Source organism: Physeter macrocephalus, unplaced genomic scaffold, assembly GCF_002837175.3.
Source record: "Physeter macrocephalus isolate SW-GA unplaced genomic scaffold, ASM283717v5 random_1019, whole genome shotgun sequence".
Taxonomy (NCBI): Eukaryota; Metazoa; Chordata; class Mammalia; order Artiodactyla; family Physeteridae; genus Physeter; species Physeter macrocephalus.
This window is the reverse complement of record NW_021146794.1, coordinates 1-11,292: the sequence shown is the minus strand read 5'-3', so window position 1 is coordinate 11,292 and position 11,292 is coordinate 1. Positions and strand designations below refer to the sequence as shown.

General features: G+C 65.1%; 1 protein-coding gene across 1 annotated transcript; it reads left to right on the top strand.

The window, feature by feature from the left end:
- Positions 1–3,588: 3,588 nt before the first annotated feature.
- Positions 3,589–10,439, top strand: LOC114483877 (platelet-derived growth factor subunit A-like; the record flags this gene model as incomplete). The annotated part of the gene is made up of 3 exons (XM_028487055.2): positions 3,589–4,095; positions 5,533–5,629; positions 10,311–10,439. Coding segments are annotated over exons 1-3 (289 nt in total), but the record flags the coding sequence as incomplete, so codon positions are not given.
- Positions 10,440–11,292: the final 853 nt, after the last annotated feature.

The window sequence follows — 11,292 nt, the reverse complement described above, 5'->3', positions numbered from 1 at the left end:
AGCCAGGTGCGCCCTCACCGCCCACCAGCACCTCCCCCCTCACCCGCGGAGCTCCCCGCAGCGCCCCCTTCTTCCGCCAGGGGCCCTGTGGCTGGCCTGGGGGCGCCCGCAGCCTGCCCGGGTCACGTGTCCGGGTCTGGGGTCTGAATCGTGTGTGTGTGGCGAGGGGTGGCACGCGGGACGGGGAACTGGTCGGGGGTCCGAGCCGGCCTCCTGCCCTGGGCCGGGATGCCCCGCGGAGCCTGGAGCGCCGCGCCCACGCGCTCAGCACAGCCGCCCACGCCTCCTCCGACTCCAATGTATATTTAGCCTCTTTATCAAATGTTTGCAGTGAACGGCCTAATAGCGGCTGGAAGTGAAACTCGATTCCCGGACAGAAAGGAGCATGTGACCACGCCTGAGCTGCAAGGATCGCCGACAGGGGCAGGTGCTGGAGCCCCCACGCGCCCGGCCTCCGGAGTGAGGTCCCCTCTCCCGCCGAGCATCCGAAACCGCCTTCTCACTTAGCCCGCTTCTCCAGAGATGAGGACGACAGAGTCTGAAACGGGGAGGGGTGTCGGGGAGAGGTGCCAGGGCCGGGGAGTCCACGCGTGCGTGGGTTCTCATCCAAGTTGGTGACCTCTTGGTCAAGACAGTCCAAGGTGTAGGAAACAGCTTCTAGGGATCTATTTCTGCCAGTTTCTTCCGAGGATCCGGGGGGAGAGTGGGGCGGGCTGGGTTGGGGGTCCCTGTCCCACCCCAGGGCAGGCCTTGGTGCGCCAACGCGCGTCGTGCCCCGAGTCTCCCCCCAAAGCGGCTGTCGCGCGGCTGCACAAGTTTGCGCCACCCTCGCGCAGCCGCTGTTGTCGTGGTCGCTATGACGACGCGCCGCGGTTTTATTTTTAATAGCGGCCAGCGATTGGAAGGATGCCTGCGCCGCCCCCCCCCCCCCGCAGATCTCCAGTCCCGGTGGTGGATGCACCCAGGCCTGCCCCTCTCCCCGCCTAGCTTTGGCTGGAGCTCCCGTAGAAGGCGCCCCCCCTTTCCGCGTTCCCAGATCTCCTCTCCTCTGCCCCAAACTCGAACTGAGAGCCCCTGAATTGCCAGGCCGGGGTGGGGCACAGAGGGAATCACCCATCGAGGTTTGCTCAAAGGTGGCGGGACACCCAGGAACCAGCGAGCCTCTGTACAGAGGTTAGAGCCGGAAGGGCCCCTGCCCCCGCCCCCCCTGCAATACAAGGTGACCTTTCCTCTGTCATTCCCACACCCACTACCAAACCGAGTCCTTTCACCCCAAAGAAGTGTCCTTGGGTCCCCTCTGCCTGCGAGGAATCCGAGGCTCAACCAGACGTGATGCAGTCAACAATCAGGATGAGTAAGCCACGGAGGGCTCTGCTCGGGGTGCAGCCTGAGTCCTGGCAGTGTGCTTTTGGCGGCCTTCCACAAGCCGTCCAGTGGTCTCCCTCCGAAGCAATGGAGGCCCACCTGGGTGGACAAGGGCTGTGGCTCTAACGTGCTTTTAAACGGTTCCAAGGTTTCCCTAGTTCTGCCTCGGCCATCCTTCATCCTGACCCCTGAAAGCGCGCTTGAGGGGGGAGGTCGCAGGTGGGGCTACGGTAGACGAGGCAGGTGCGTTGGGGGGCTGCAGGTGTGTGGAGGCCAGTGGAAGAGCGCTGGTAGCCTCGGCCCACGGGGAATCGCAGGAGGGGCCCACCCTCCCCCCAGGAATTTGGGGGAAGGCGAGCGCCCCCCAAGCGCCCACTGGACTCCGCCTTTGAAATACCAGAGCCGGCCGAGCCGAGGATGAAAGACCGCCTGCGGGGCTGCGCCTTTACTGCCTTTGGCGGGAGGGCGGCCGCGGCGGGCAAGGGCCTAATCCACAGGATGGGGGCGCGGGGGTGGAGGGCTAGGGCAGGCGGAATTCTCTGCCTTTGGCGGGAGGGCGGCCGCGGCGGGCAAGGGCCTAATCCACAGGATGGGGGCGCGGGGGTGGAGGGCTAGGGCAGGCGGAATTCTCCTTTGGCCGCCCACCGCTCGGCGGTCTCCTAGCCTCTAACGGCCTCGCCGTCTAGGTTCGGGGTCGCTTGGCCCGTCACTCCTCTAGCCCTGATACCGGGGCTCGTCCGCCCCCTCGAGGGACCCGCCGCCGGGGTGCGATCCCGCCAGGTCTAGGCAGGCGGAATCTACCCAGCCCGGCGCACCGCCCTTTGGTGGCGGGGGAGCCGTCCGGCCCAGTTCAGGCCTCGGCCTCCGTCGCGTCTCTCCCCCGCATCGCTCTGTGCGGCGCCGCGGCCGGAGGTGGCGCTCTGTGCGCCCAGCGGATCCCGGCGCGGGAGGCTCAGACTCCCGGGTGCCTCATGAGCGGCTCTTTTCTTTTCCTTGCCTTCCAACCCCTCGAGTTCCCGGCTCAGGCCGCCGCCCGGCTTTCCACGAGGCAGCGGGGACTTGGAGGATGAGGGGTCCCAGGGTGGGGACGAGGCACGGTGCAACCCCCTCCTCCGACCTGGGCGCTCTCCCCTCGCGGACTGTGGGTGGAGGTTCCTCAGTCAGACGCCCCAGGCATCGGATTCTGGGCGGGGGCGCGTGGCAGCCGCCAGGTGAGTGCCCCAGACGCGCCCCTAAACCCGCCCCACCTCTCACCAGAGACTCACTCCCCCTCCTTTTATGGAGAGGGGAAGGCAGGGGCCCATGATCCAAACCGTGGAAAGAGGCCGGAGCGCCGGGGCGGGGGGCGGGAGGCGGGGGCCGGCTCGCTTTTGCCCTTTTTGGCGTAGCAGTTCTGGGCGCTGCCCTCTGCCGCCGCTGGGGCCCGAGAGAGGCGAGCCGGCGACGGCGGCACTTCTGCGGCGGCCTCCTCCCCTCCCCGTCCGGTGCTGCAGGATTGCAGCTGGCACTGGAGGGTGGGCAAGCTCGAGGGAGGGGCGCGCGGGAAGCCCCGGCGGCTGTGCTCGGGGCCGGGAGCGGGGCCTTGATGGATTTTACTGCCTGCGTGAGCGCGTGTGTGTGCTCACTGCGGCGGCGGCGGCGGCGGCCGGGCCCTGCCCGGCCCGTGCGGCCCCCGCACGCTTCCGAGGTGCGGGTCCGGGGCCCGGAATCCGGGGGAGGCGAGGGGGAGGGGGCGGGGGAGGGGCGCGGCGGCGGCGGCGCTATAACCCCCTCCCCGCCGCCGGCCGGCTCCACACGCGCGCCTTGCGGAGCCCGCACAACTCCGCCGAGCCGGGCCTGCCCGCGCCTCCTCCGCCTCTCCTGCCGGCGGCGGCGGCGGCGGCGGCGGCTCGGCCCTGCGCCCGCCCTCAGGCCCGCGCGGCGAGGCCCCGGGCGGGCGGCGGCTGCCAGGCGGAGCGGCCGCGGGTTCTGCCCGGCTCGGGCCGGCGGAGGGCGGAGCGCGGCGCCGGAGCCGAGGGCGCGCCGCGGAGGGGCGCACGCAGGCCGCCGGGCCGCGCCGTGCTGGGCCGCGCCGTGCCCGGCCGGGCGGCGGCGACTAGAGGAGGCCGGAGGCGAGCGCGGGGCCGGCGGCGGGCGCGCAGGGCCGCCCGCAAGCCCGCAGGGAGAGCGCGAGCCCGCGCCGGGCCTGGCCGGGTGTCCAGACAGGTGATGGGTGGTGCGGCGGCAGCGGCTCCAGCCTCGCTCCGGGGTCCCTTTCGGGGCTGACGCCCGCAAATATGCAGAATTACCGGCCTGGTCGCTCCTAGAGCCAGCGCCGGGGAGCGAGCGCGGCGGCGGCCAGCACCGGGAACGCACCAAGGAAGAGGCCCAGCCCCCGCCCTCCGCCCCTTCCGTCCCCACCCCCTACCCGGCGGCCCAGGAGGCTCCCGGCGCGGCGGGCGCGGCGAGCGCGCACTCCCTGCTCCTCCTCCTCGGTGGCGCTGCCTGCCTCTCCGCACTCGCTGCTCGCGCCTGGCGCGCTCCGTCGGCTCCCTGCTCTCCGCGCCACCCTCCTCCGGGCCGCGCTCCCTGAGGGATGGTACTGAATCTCGCCGCCACAGGAGCCCGGCTGGAGCGCCCGCCCCGCGGCCTCGCCACCCCGCCGAGCCGCCAGCGCCTCGGGACGCGATGAGGACCTGGGCTTGTTTGCTGCTCCTCGGCTGCGGATACCTCGCCAGTGCCCTGGCCGAGGTGGGTGCCACCCCCGCGCCCCGTCCTCTCTCCGACTCCCCCTGCGCACGCCCCCTGCGGCCGCTCGCGGGCCGAGGAGCCCGGGCTCTGGGGCTCTGCAGAGCGCATTTTGATTTCTGCTAGCGTGGTCGATTTTTAAATTTTCCCAACTGGGTTCTATTTTCTGCCATGCCTAAGTGTGTCTGGTGAGTTTCCAGCGTGTTGCGTCGCTCTGCCGTGGAGGGACGGAGTGGCGGCTGGGTGGACGAGTGGGGAGAAACTTCGGGGGGCGCGGGCTCCTCTCCGAGGAGGGAAACCCGGGGCGCGGCGGACAATGCAGCATCGGGGTGCGGGGAGCGCGGAAGGGGGTGTGTGTGTGAGCCAGCGGGGTCAGGGAAGGGAGAAGAGCCGCCGACAAACAGGTAGGGGCGGTTGCGGCGGGAGCCCCCGGCAGGCAGGGTGGGCAGCGCGGAGCCGCACACCCGGGTTCCCGGTCCCCATGCCCGGAGGGGCGGCTGGGCCAGCGCAGTCCCGCCCGCCCGGGGCCTGCTTACAGGTGGCTGAGCTAGGCGAGCCGGGGCCGGGCCAGGCGCCCTCGCCCTCCCACCGCCCGCGTCCCCACCCCCAGCCCCAAATCTCGAATTCCGAATCCCCGGGAGCTCTGCTGTGATGAATGACTTTCTACACCCCGTCGTGGGAACTTAGTGCTTGAGACCCCCCAGCTACCCCCGACTCCCTTTAAAAATCAGGAAGGAGCGGGGTTGGCGGGGGGGGGGGGCGGTGCGGGGGGGAGGTCGAGTGGTGGGGGTGGTCTGGGCTGGGACCCGGAGCTGTGAGAGGTAGATATTTAACCCTTAAGTTCCCTGGCAGCCCCTCCCAGCCGCGGCTGGATTTGGGGCGTCTTAGTCGGCGCTAGGGCCGCGGCTGGGCCGGAGCCCGGGGTGGGGCGAGTGTGTGAGTGTGTGTGCGTGCGCGTGTTTGCAGACGAGAGACCCTCTCCCCCGCAGATTCGGCCCGGGATTCTGGGTGTGAAATTTAAGCCCCAGGGTAGATTAAAGTGTTAGGGCTGCCGTGACTTTCGTCGCCCATCCGTGACGCATTTCAACTTGATCTTCCTAGATGTTGATTTCACTGTTAGATCAGCAACTCTCTGGGCCCCTCTCTGCCCCAGACCTCTTGCAACCGACACCCCGGGGCGGAGGGGCCGAGTGGTTTTTTTTTTTTTTTTTTTTTTTTAATGGTGGGGAGCTCTTTCTTTTTGCAAAGGTCAGACATGGCTGTGAACGGAGAAATGGGGGTCTCACCCAGCCCCACCTCGGCCTCAGGCTCCAGGGCCCGGGCTGGGGGTCGGGCGGCCTGCGTGCGAGGCGCCCGCGCGCGCTGGGGCGGGGCAACCTCGGGCCGGGGACCAGGCGCTCTGGGCGGCCCGGGGCGCTGACCGTGTTGCTCTGCTTGCAGGAAGCCGAGATCCCCCGCGAGGTCATTGAGAGGCTGGCGCACAGTCAGATACACAGCATCCGGGACCTCCAGCGACTCCTGGAGATAGACTCCGTAGGTAAATCGCGCCCCTTTCCTCGGCGCGCGGGGAGGGCGCGGGCGGCGGGCAGGCGGGCAGGCGGTATGTGTGCCCCGCGCCGCCTCCCGCGTTCGGGCCGGGCCGGGAGCCGAGCAGGAGCGCACCGAAAGGTCAGAATCCAATCCCGGGCCATAAAAGCCCAGGCGGATGAGTCAGGAGTTTCTCTTCCAATCACCACTTTCTCTCCCGGCGGCGGCCGAGGGCTGCTCGCTCGCCCAGGGTTTGTTTTTGCACTTAAGGAAAATGCCCAGTGTGTCACAGAAAGTTCAGCCGCATAGAGGGCGCCGGCGCCCCGGCCAGGTGTGCGGCCCGGGGCCTGCCCCAGGGCCGGGAGGAGCAACCGGGAGCCGGCCCAGGCCCTGGGCACCGGTCGGGCAGGCGTGCAATGGTGCCCCCCGGCAGGGCCCCTGTGTCATCGCTGCGAACTTGCCCCGCTCCTGAGGTGGGGTTGGGCCTTTGTGGTTGTAGGAGGCCCGTGTCTTTCTGTTTTCATGAGCCAATAAAAAGGCGCGCCTTGGACACATCTGCTGTTTGGGGACTATTTTGGGGCTCCCCCTCAGGCTCTGGAGCTGAGCCACTTTAGAAAACAGTTTCTTCGACAAGAGGACGCTGAAGCTCTTTTGAGTGTCAGTGGCAGGGTTGGAGGGGCCCCGGGTGGGCGAAGGTGGTGAGGGACCCAGGTTGGCTGGGCTGGGAGCCTGATGATGCTGGGTGACTGCGCTTGGGTGTGGACCAGAGGAAGGCCCTTCCTAGAGGACAAGGGTCCTGGCCCACATGTTTGTGGCAGCAACGCCAATGTGACTTAGCTGGGGAGATACTCATATCGGAAAACTTACTGTTGACTGGATAAAAAGAGGTCCCAAATGAACTTGTCAGATGGAGCAACTAAAGTCAGTAGGAGTTGGTTGGAAGAATTTTACGTGAAATAAAGATTTTTCTCTCACTGCAAACTACTCTGAAAAAGGGGGGCGGCGGGGGAATTAAGTAAAATCACATGGTCTAGTCATTTGGAAATTTGTACCTAATTATGGTGGTGGAGAGGCCTGAACTATTTTCATTTCATGCCAAAACCATTTTCTAGCAAGGCCGATGGTTTCTGTAGTTTCTTGACCCAGGAAATCCTTTGGCTGATCCTTATCAGGAAGGGGGTAGAATTTCACTTGGAGATCAGAGTTGGGCCAGGGGGGAGTTTGATCTGGCTCCTTGATGTGTAACCCTGGGGGGAGGATTTGGCTTTGGTTAGCCGAGAAAAACACTTGCCTGCATATTCTGCAGCTCTCTGATGGATTTGGGAAAGTGGGGAGACTGGCTCCCAGAGGGGTTTTTTTCTGGCTGGCAGAAGTGAGGCCTGGGAAAGGCTGGGCCTCCTTGCAGGACCAGCTTTGGGTTGCCATTGGGAAATGGGCCATTCACTTTCTGCTGGGACCATTCTTATTCTGGTCTCCGCAGCCCCGCCTCTCCCCCACCCCCCACCCATGAATGCTTTTAGCATTGCAGCTCTGGGGTCATGCTGATAGCATTCCTGACCTGGGGGCTTCTGGGTCCACCGCCTCCTTGGAGGGTCCAAACAGAAAAAGTAAGGGTGCATCAGCCGGTTCCAAATTGCCCCCTTATAAAAGCCCCCGGGAGCCCGGCTCCCTCCTGCCCCAGGGGGTGGAGAGAGTGGATCGCCTCCGCCCCCCGCCCCCCGCAGCCCCCACCCCACCCCCATCAGAAGATCTGGGGTCTGAGAGTGGGACTCCTAGTGCCTGGGAAACTTTGGGGTGAGAACATTGGAGGGGCCCCAGGGTCTCCCTTGCTCAGCAGCCATGCCCCTCTGGGACCCTTTGTGATACAAACCCCAAAGTGGGGTTCATCCTGGTCAGTCCCCCTTTCACAGATATGGAAGCTCTGACCTGAGCTGTTTGCTTCTATAGCCTGTTTTGCGGGGTTGGGGGTGTGTCTTTTCCCCGACTTCTGTTTCCGTTCAACGCGAAGAGTAGAAACGGAGCTGGCTGCTAGGAAAGGTTGCAAACAGCTGTGTGACCTCCCCACCAGGTCCAGTCAGAGGCCGGTCTGGGGTCAGTGAGGAGGGGGCTGGGTGCGGAGGAGACCCCTTGTTCTGGGTGTCCTTACTCTTCTTTGTAACTCTAAAGGGGGCTCTTCCAGGCTGATGCCCAGGAAGCAGGAAAGAGGCTCCTTTAACAGAGTGGCTCCTCCCGAGTGGGCGGGGCTGTGTGATGGGCAGGTGGGGGCGTGGCCTCCTCCCAGTAGCCGGACCTTGTTCCCATTTCACAGGTGAGGAGCTGCGCTGGAGGCCCGCAGGCGGTGGATTCCCGTGCCAGCGCCTGCGAGTTGCAAGCGTGCACGAGGACCGGGCAGTTGGTTTTTCACGTGTGGCCTTTGGGTGGAGAGACCAGCATGTGGTCTTCTAATGGCCAGTAGCGTGAAGTTTGTGGCCTGTGTGTCGGCTGTGCTGAGTGCAGGCCATTCAGCAGAGCTGTGGCGGGAGCTGGGAGCTTTGTTCTCTGAGCAGCCTGGCCCGGCGCCCGTGGTCACTGAGTAACCGATACATAAATATCCCATCTCGGCCATTAACGCTCCTCCAGGACTGATGGCTGGAGGACGGCTCCCCATCCTTTGGACATGTGTGCATAACAGACAAAAGGGAAAAGCGTTGATTAACTGTTCTGAGAGCAGTTTTAGGGCATGATTCACGCGTGGCCTTCTCTTGGGAGTCCGCACTAGTTGCATCTCGACCTGCGTAAATCAGAGGGCTGCCTCCGCGTCAGCGGGTCCGAGCTGGGCTTCCGGACCACCCATCTCGATGGGGCAGTGGATAAGCTTGTCCGACCGGGAGCTCTTCCTACTCCTGACTGAGATCGAGTCCCTGGTTCAGGTTTCAGGACAGTTGATGGACTGGGAGGAGGCTGTGTCTTCTCTGCTTGTTCTGGGGCGAGAGGCCTGGGCGGAAGGCGGTCTGGGTCTGGCCACGGGCCCCTGGGGTCTCCTGCCGGCCGTTGGCCTTGCCTGTCCTTCCACGTCCCAGGCCTCAGTTTCCTCCGAGGTGAAGAAGTGGCAGCGCCTACTGCACACAGGGTGCCGTGACATCCCAGGAGGCGGCTGTCGCCTGGCTAGAGTGAGGCGCGGGGGTGCAGCCCGGGTTGCTGCCGTTCCATTTTCTCTTAGAAGCTCAGGATGGACCAGCTGCTTCTGGGTTTGGCGATGGCAAGATGGCCACCACCAGGACATGACTCATAATGTCACTTTTTCATGAAAAAATGTTTCTTGTAACAGTTGGTTGATGGGAAATTCTTACTGCATGAGTAGTTCTGTTCTGATCTTATTTTGGGTCTCAAAAAAAATTAGTGGCAGTGGAACACTGAGTCATTTTGAGGGAAGAGCTGGGTCCTCCTGGACGCCGGCACTCAAGGCAGGCATGTCTCCTGCACTCCCACCGCGTTTGCCCCGTTCGTGCTCCATTTCCGATGAGTGCAGCTTCCAGACTTGTGGGGGTGTGGACAGTCACCAAGGCCTAGGTGGGCCGGGCACCGAGGAGGGGGCCTCTGGTCTGAGCTGGGGGCCAGTATACCACTGGAGCTTCTTGGGGTCAGGGGGTGGCAAGAGGGGGAATCTGTGCAGCTGCTGACTCTTGGGGCCTGCCTTCTCGGGACCTGCTGCCCCTGGGCATCTATGCGGGAGGCAGCGACAGAAAGGAGAAGTGAGAAGATCCCCCAGTGGGTCTGGAGGCCAGGGTGGGGAGGCCAGGTGTGACCCACTTCATCCAGGTGCAGGCGCTGTCCTTGGGCTGCGTCAGGCCAGATGGCACGTGGCAGGACTGTGTCCCTTGCACCCCCTTCTGGGGGCCCTGGGGACAGAGGGGGTGGAGGTGTGCGTACCCAGGGGACTGTAGCCAGTCCGGGGGGACTAGGCCCAGCTGTGACCTTGGCTCTGAGGCCGCTGCTCTGCAGGTCTTAGATACTTGCATGGCAAAGCACTTTCCTTCCTGAAAGCTGGGTCCCCCCTACAGGCACCCGGACTCCTGACTCCCCACTCCCGGTTCTCGTGTCCTCTTCCTCGCAGTGGGCTAAGTTCAGGGACTAGTGGGGTCTGGCTGAGGCCCAGTCTGGCCTTGCTTCCGACGCCCCTCGAAGGCCAGGATGCTCATCGAGGGCTGGTTTAAGTGACCGCGGTGGGGGAGGGAGACACGTGCAGTGCACAAGTCGCGGCAGCAGCCTCTGCTGGCCCTCGGTCCAGCCCGCTGTCCAGCCCGCTGTCCAAGGTCCCCTGTCCAGCTGGGAGCAGCAGGCCTGTTGGCTCTGGTCTCCTGGGCAGGGAGGGCTGGCCTCGGGTGCCTCCTTACCTGGTTCAGCCCTCACCTGCTCTTCCTTGAGGAGGAGCCGTGGGGCAGGCTGGCTGCAGCCCCTTCCCCAGTGGCCTGCGGCTTCGGCTTCGTGGTGACCTGCAGCGGGCGCAGCGTGTGTCGGGGACCTCGTGTCAGCTGCGCGGGGCTGGGTGGGACACTGTTGGCAGTTGGGAGTCTCATCCTGTGCACATCTTGATGCCCCCCTTGTGGGGGTGTGAAGGGACCCCGTCCGGTCTGGGGAGGGACGTGCTGCTGGACAGACCCTGGGTGCCCAGGTGTGGGCGGCCGGTCGCTATCTCCTGTTTCTACCTGCAGGGGCCGAGGAGCCTTTGGAGACCAGCCTGAGAGCCCACGGGGGCCATGGCGCCAGGCATGCGGCGGAGAAGCGGCCTGTGCCCATTCGGAGGAAAAGAAGCATCGGTGAGCCCCAGGACTGCTGGGCCCGTGGGGGGCTGCGGGAGGGGCTCTGGGGCCTGCCCTCTCCCCCATTCCCCCAACCGTGGCCTCGGGGGATCCGTCCCTTCTCTCCTCTGTAAAACAAAGGCACAGGCTGCCCGGGGTCCCGTGTGCGCGCCCCTCCTCCTGCCCCAGCGCGTCTGCTCATTGCTGCAGGCCTGGCCTGGGCCGAGAGTTTCCAGGAGGGGGGAGCCGTCATAAATTCCTGAAGTGCCCGGTCTTGTTGGGGCCTGCGCTGGAGACAGCCTCTCTGGAAGACGGGTTGTGTTTAACTTCCAGTTCGTAACGTGGAGCACACTGTGCTCCCAGCTGCGCCGCAGAGCAGTGGGTACAGCCGTGCTGGGCCTGGTGGGCCCTTCCCAGGGCCCCCAGCCCACTCAGGCCTGGCCCCCTGGCCCCCATGCAGGGTTTGTTCCCTCTCGCAGAGCATCCCCGCGTCTGCCTGGTCCCTTTAGGAGTGACTAGCTGGGGGGGGTCTCCTGGGGCCCCAGGCTCAGCCTTGAGGGAAGATCTTGCCCCAGGGGCGCAGCTTGGGGGGGTGTGACCACCCACTCCCTTGCCACCTGGGGGTCCTGACTGCTTCCCATCCCCCGTGTGACCTTGGGCATGTGACTCCCTTTGTCCAAGCTTTATTTCCTCCAAGAATATGGGTTTTATAGCTTCTACCTTTGGGCGTGGTGTGTGGGTAAATGATCCCTAGCTGAGGCCAGCGGGCCGTCCCCAGATGAGGTTTGCCGTTGTGAACATATATTCCCGTCTCCAAGGCCAGGTGCTCTGGTAGGGCTGCAGGATCCTCGATGGAGGCCTGTTCTGCTCCAGATGAAAGGGGTGCCTGTGAGCA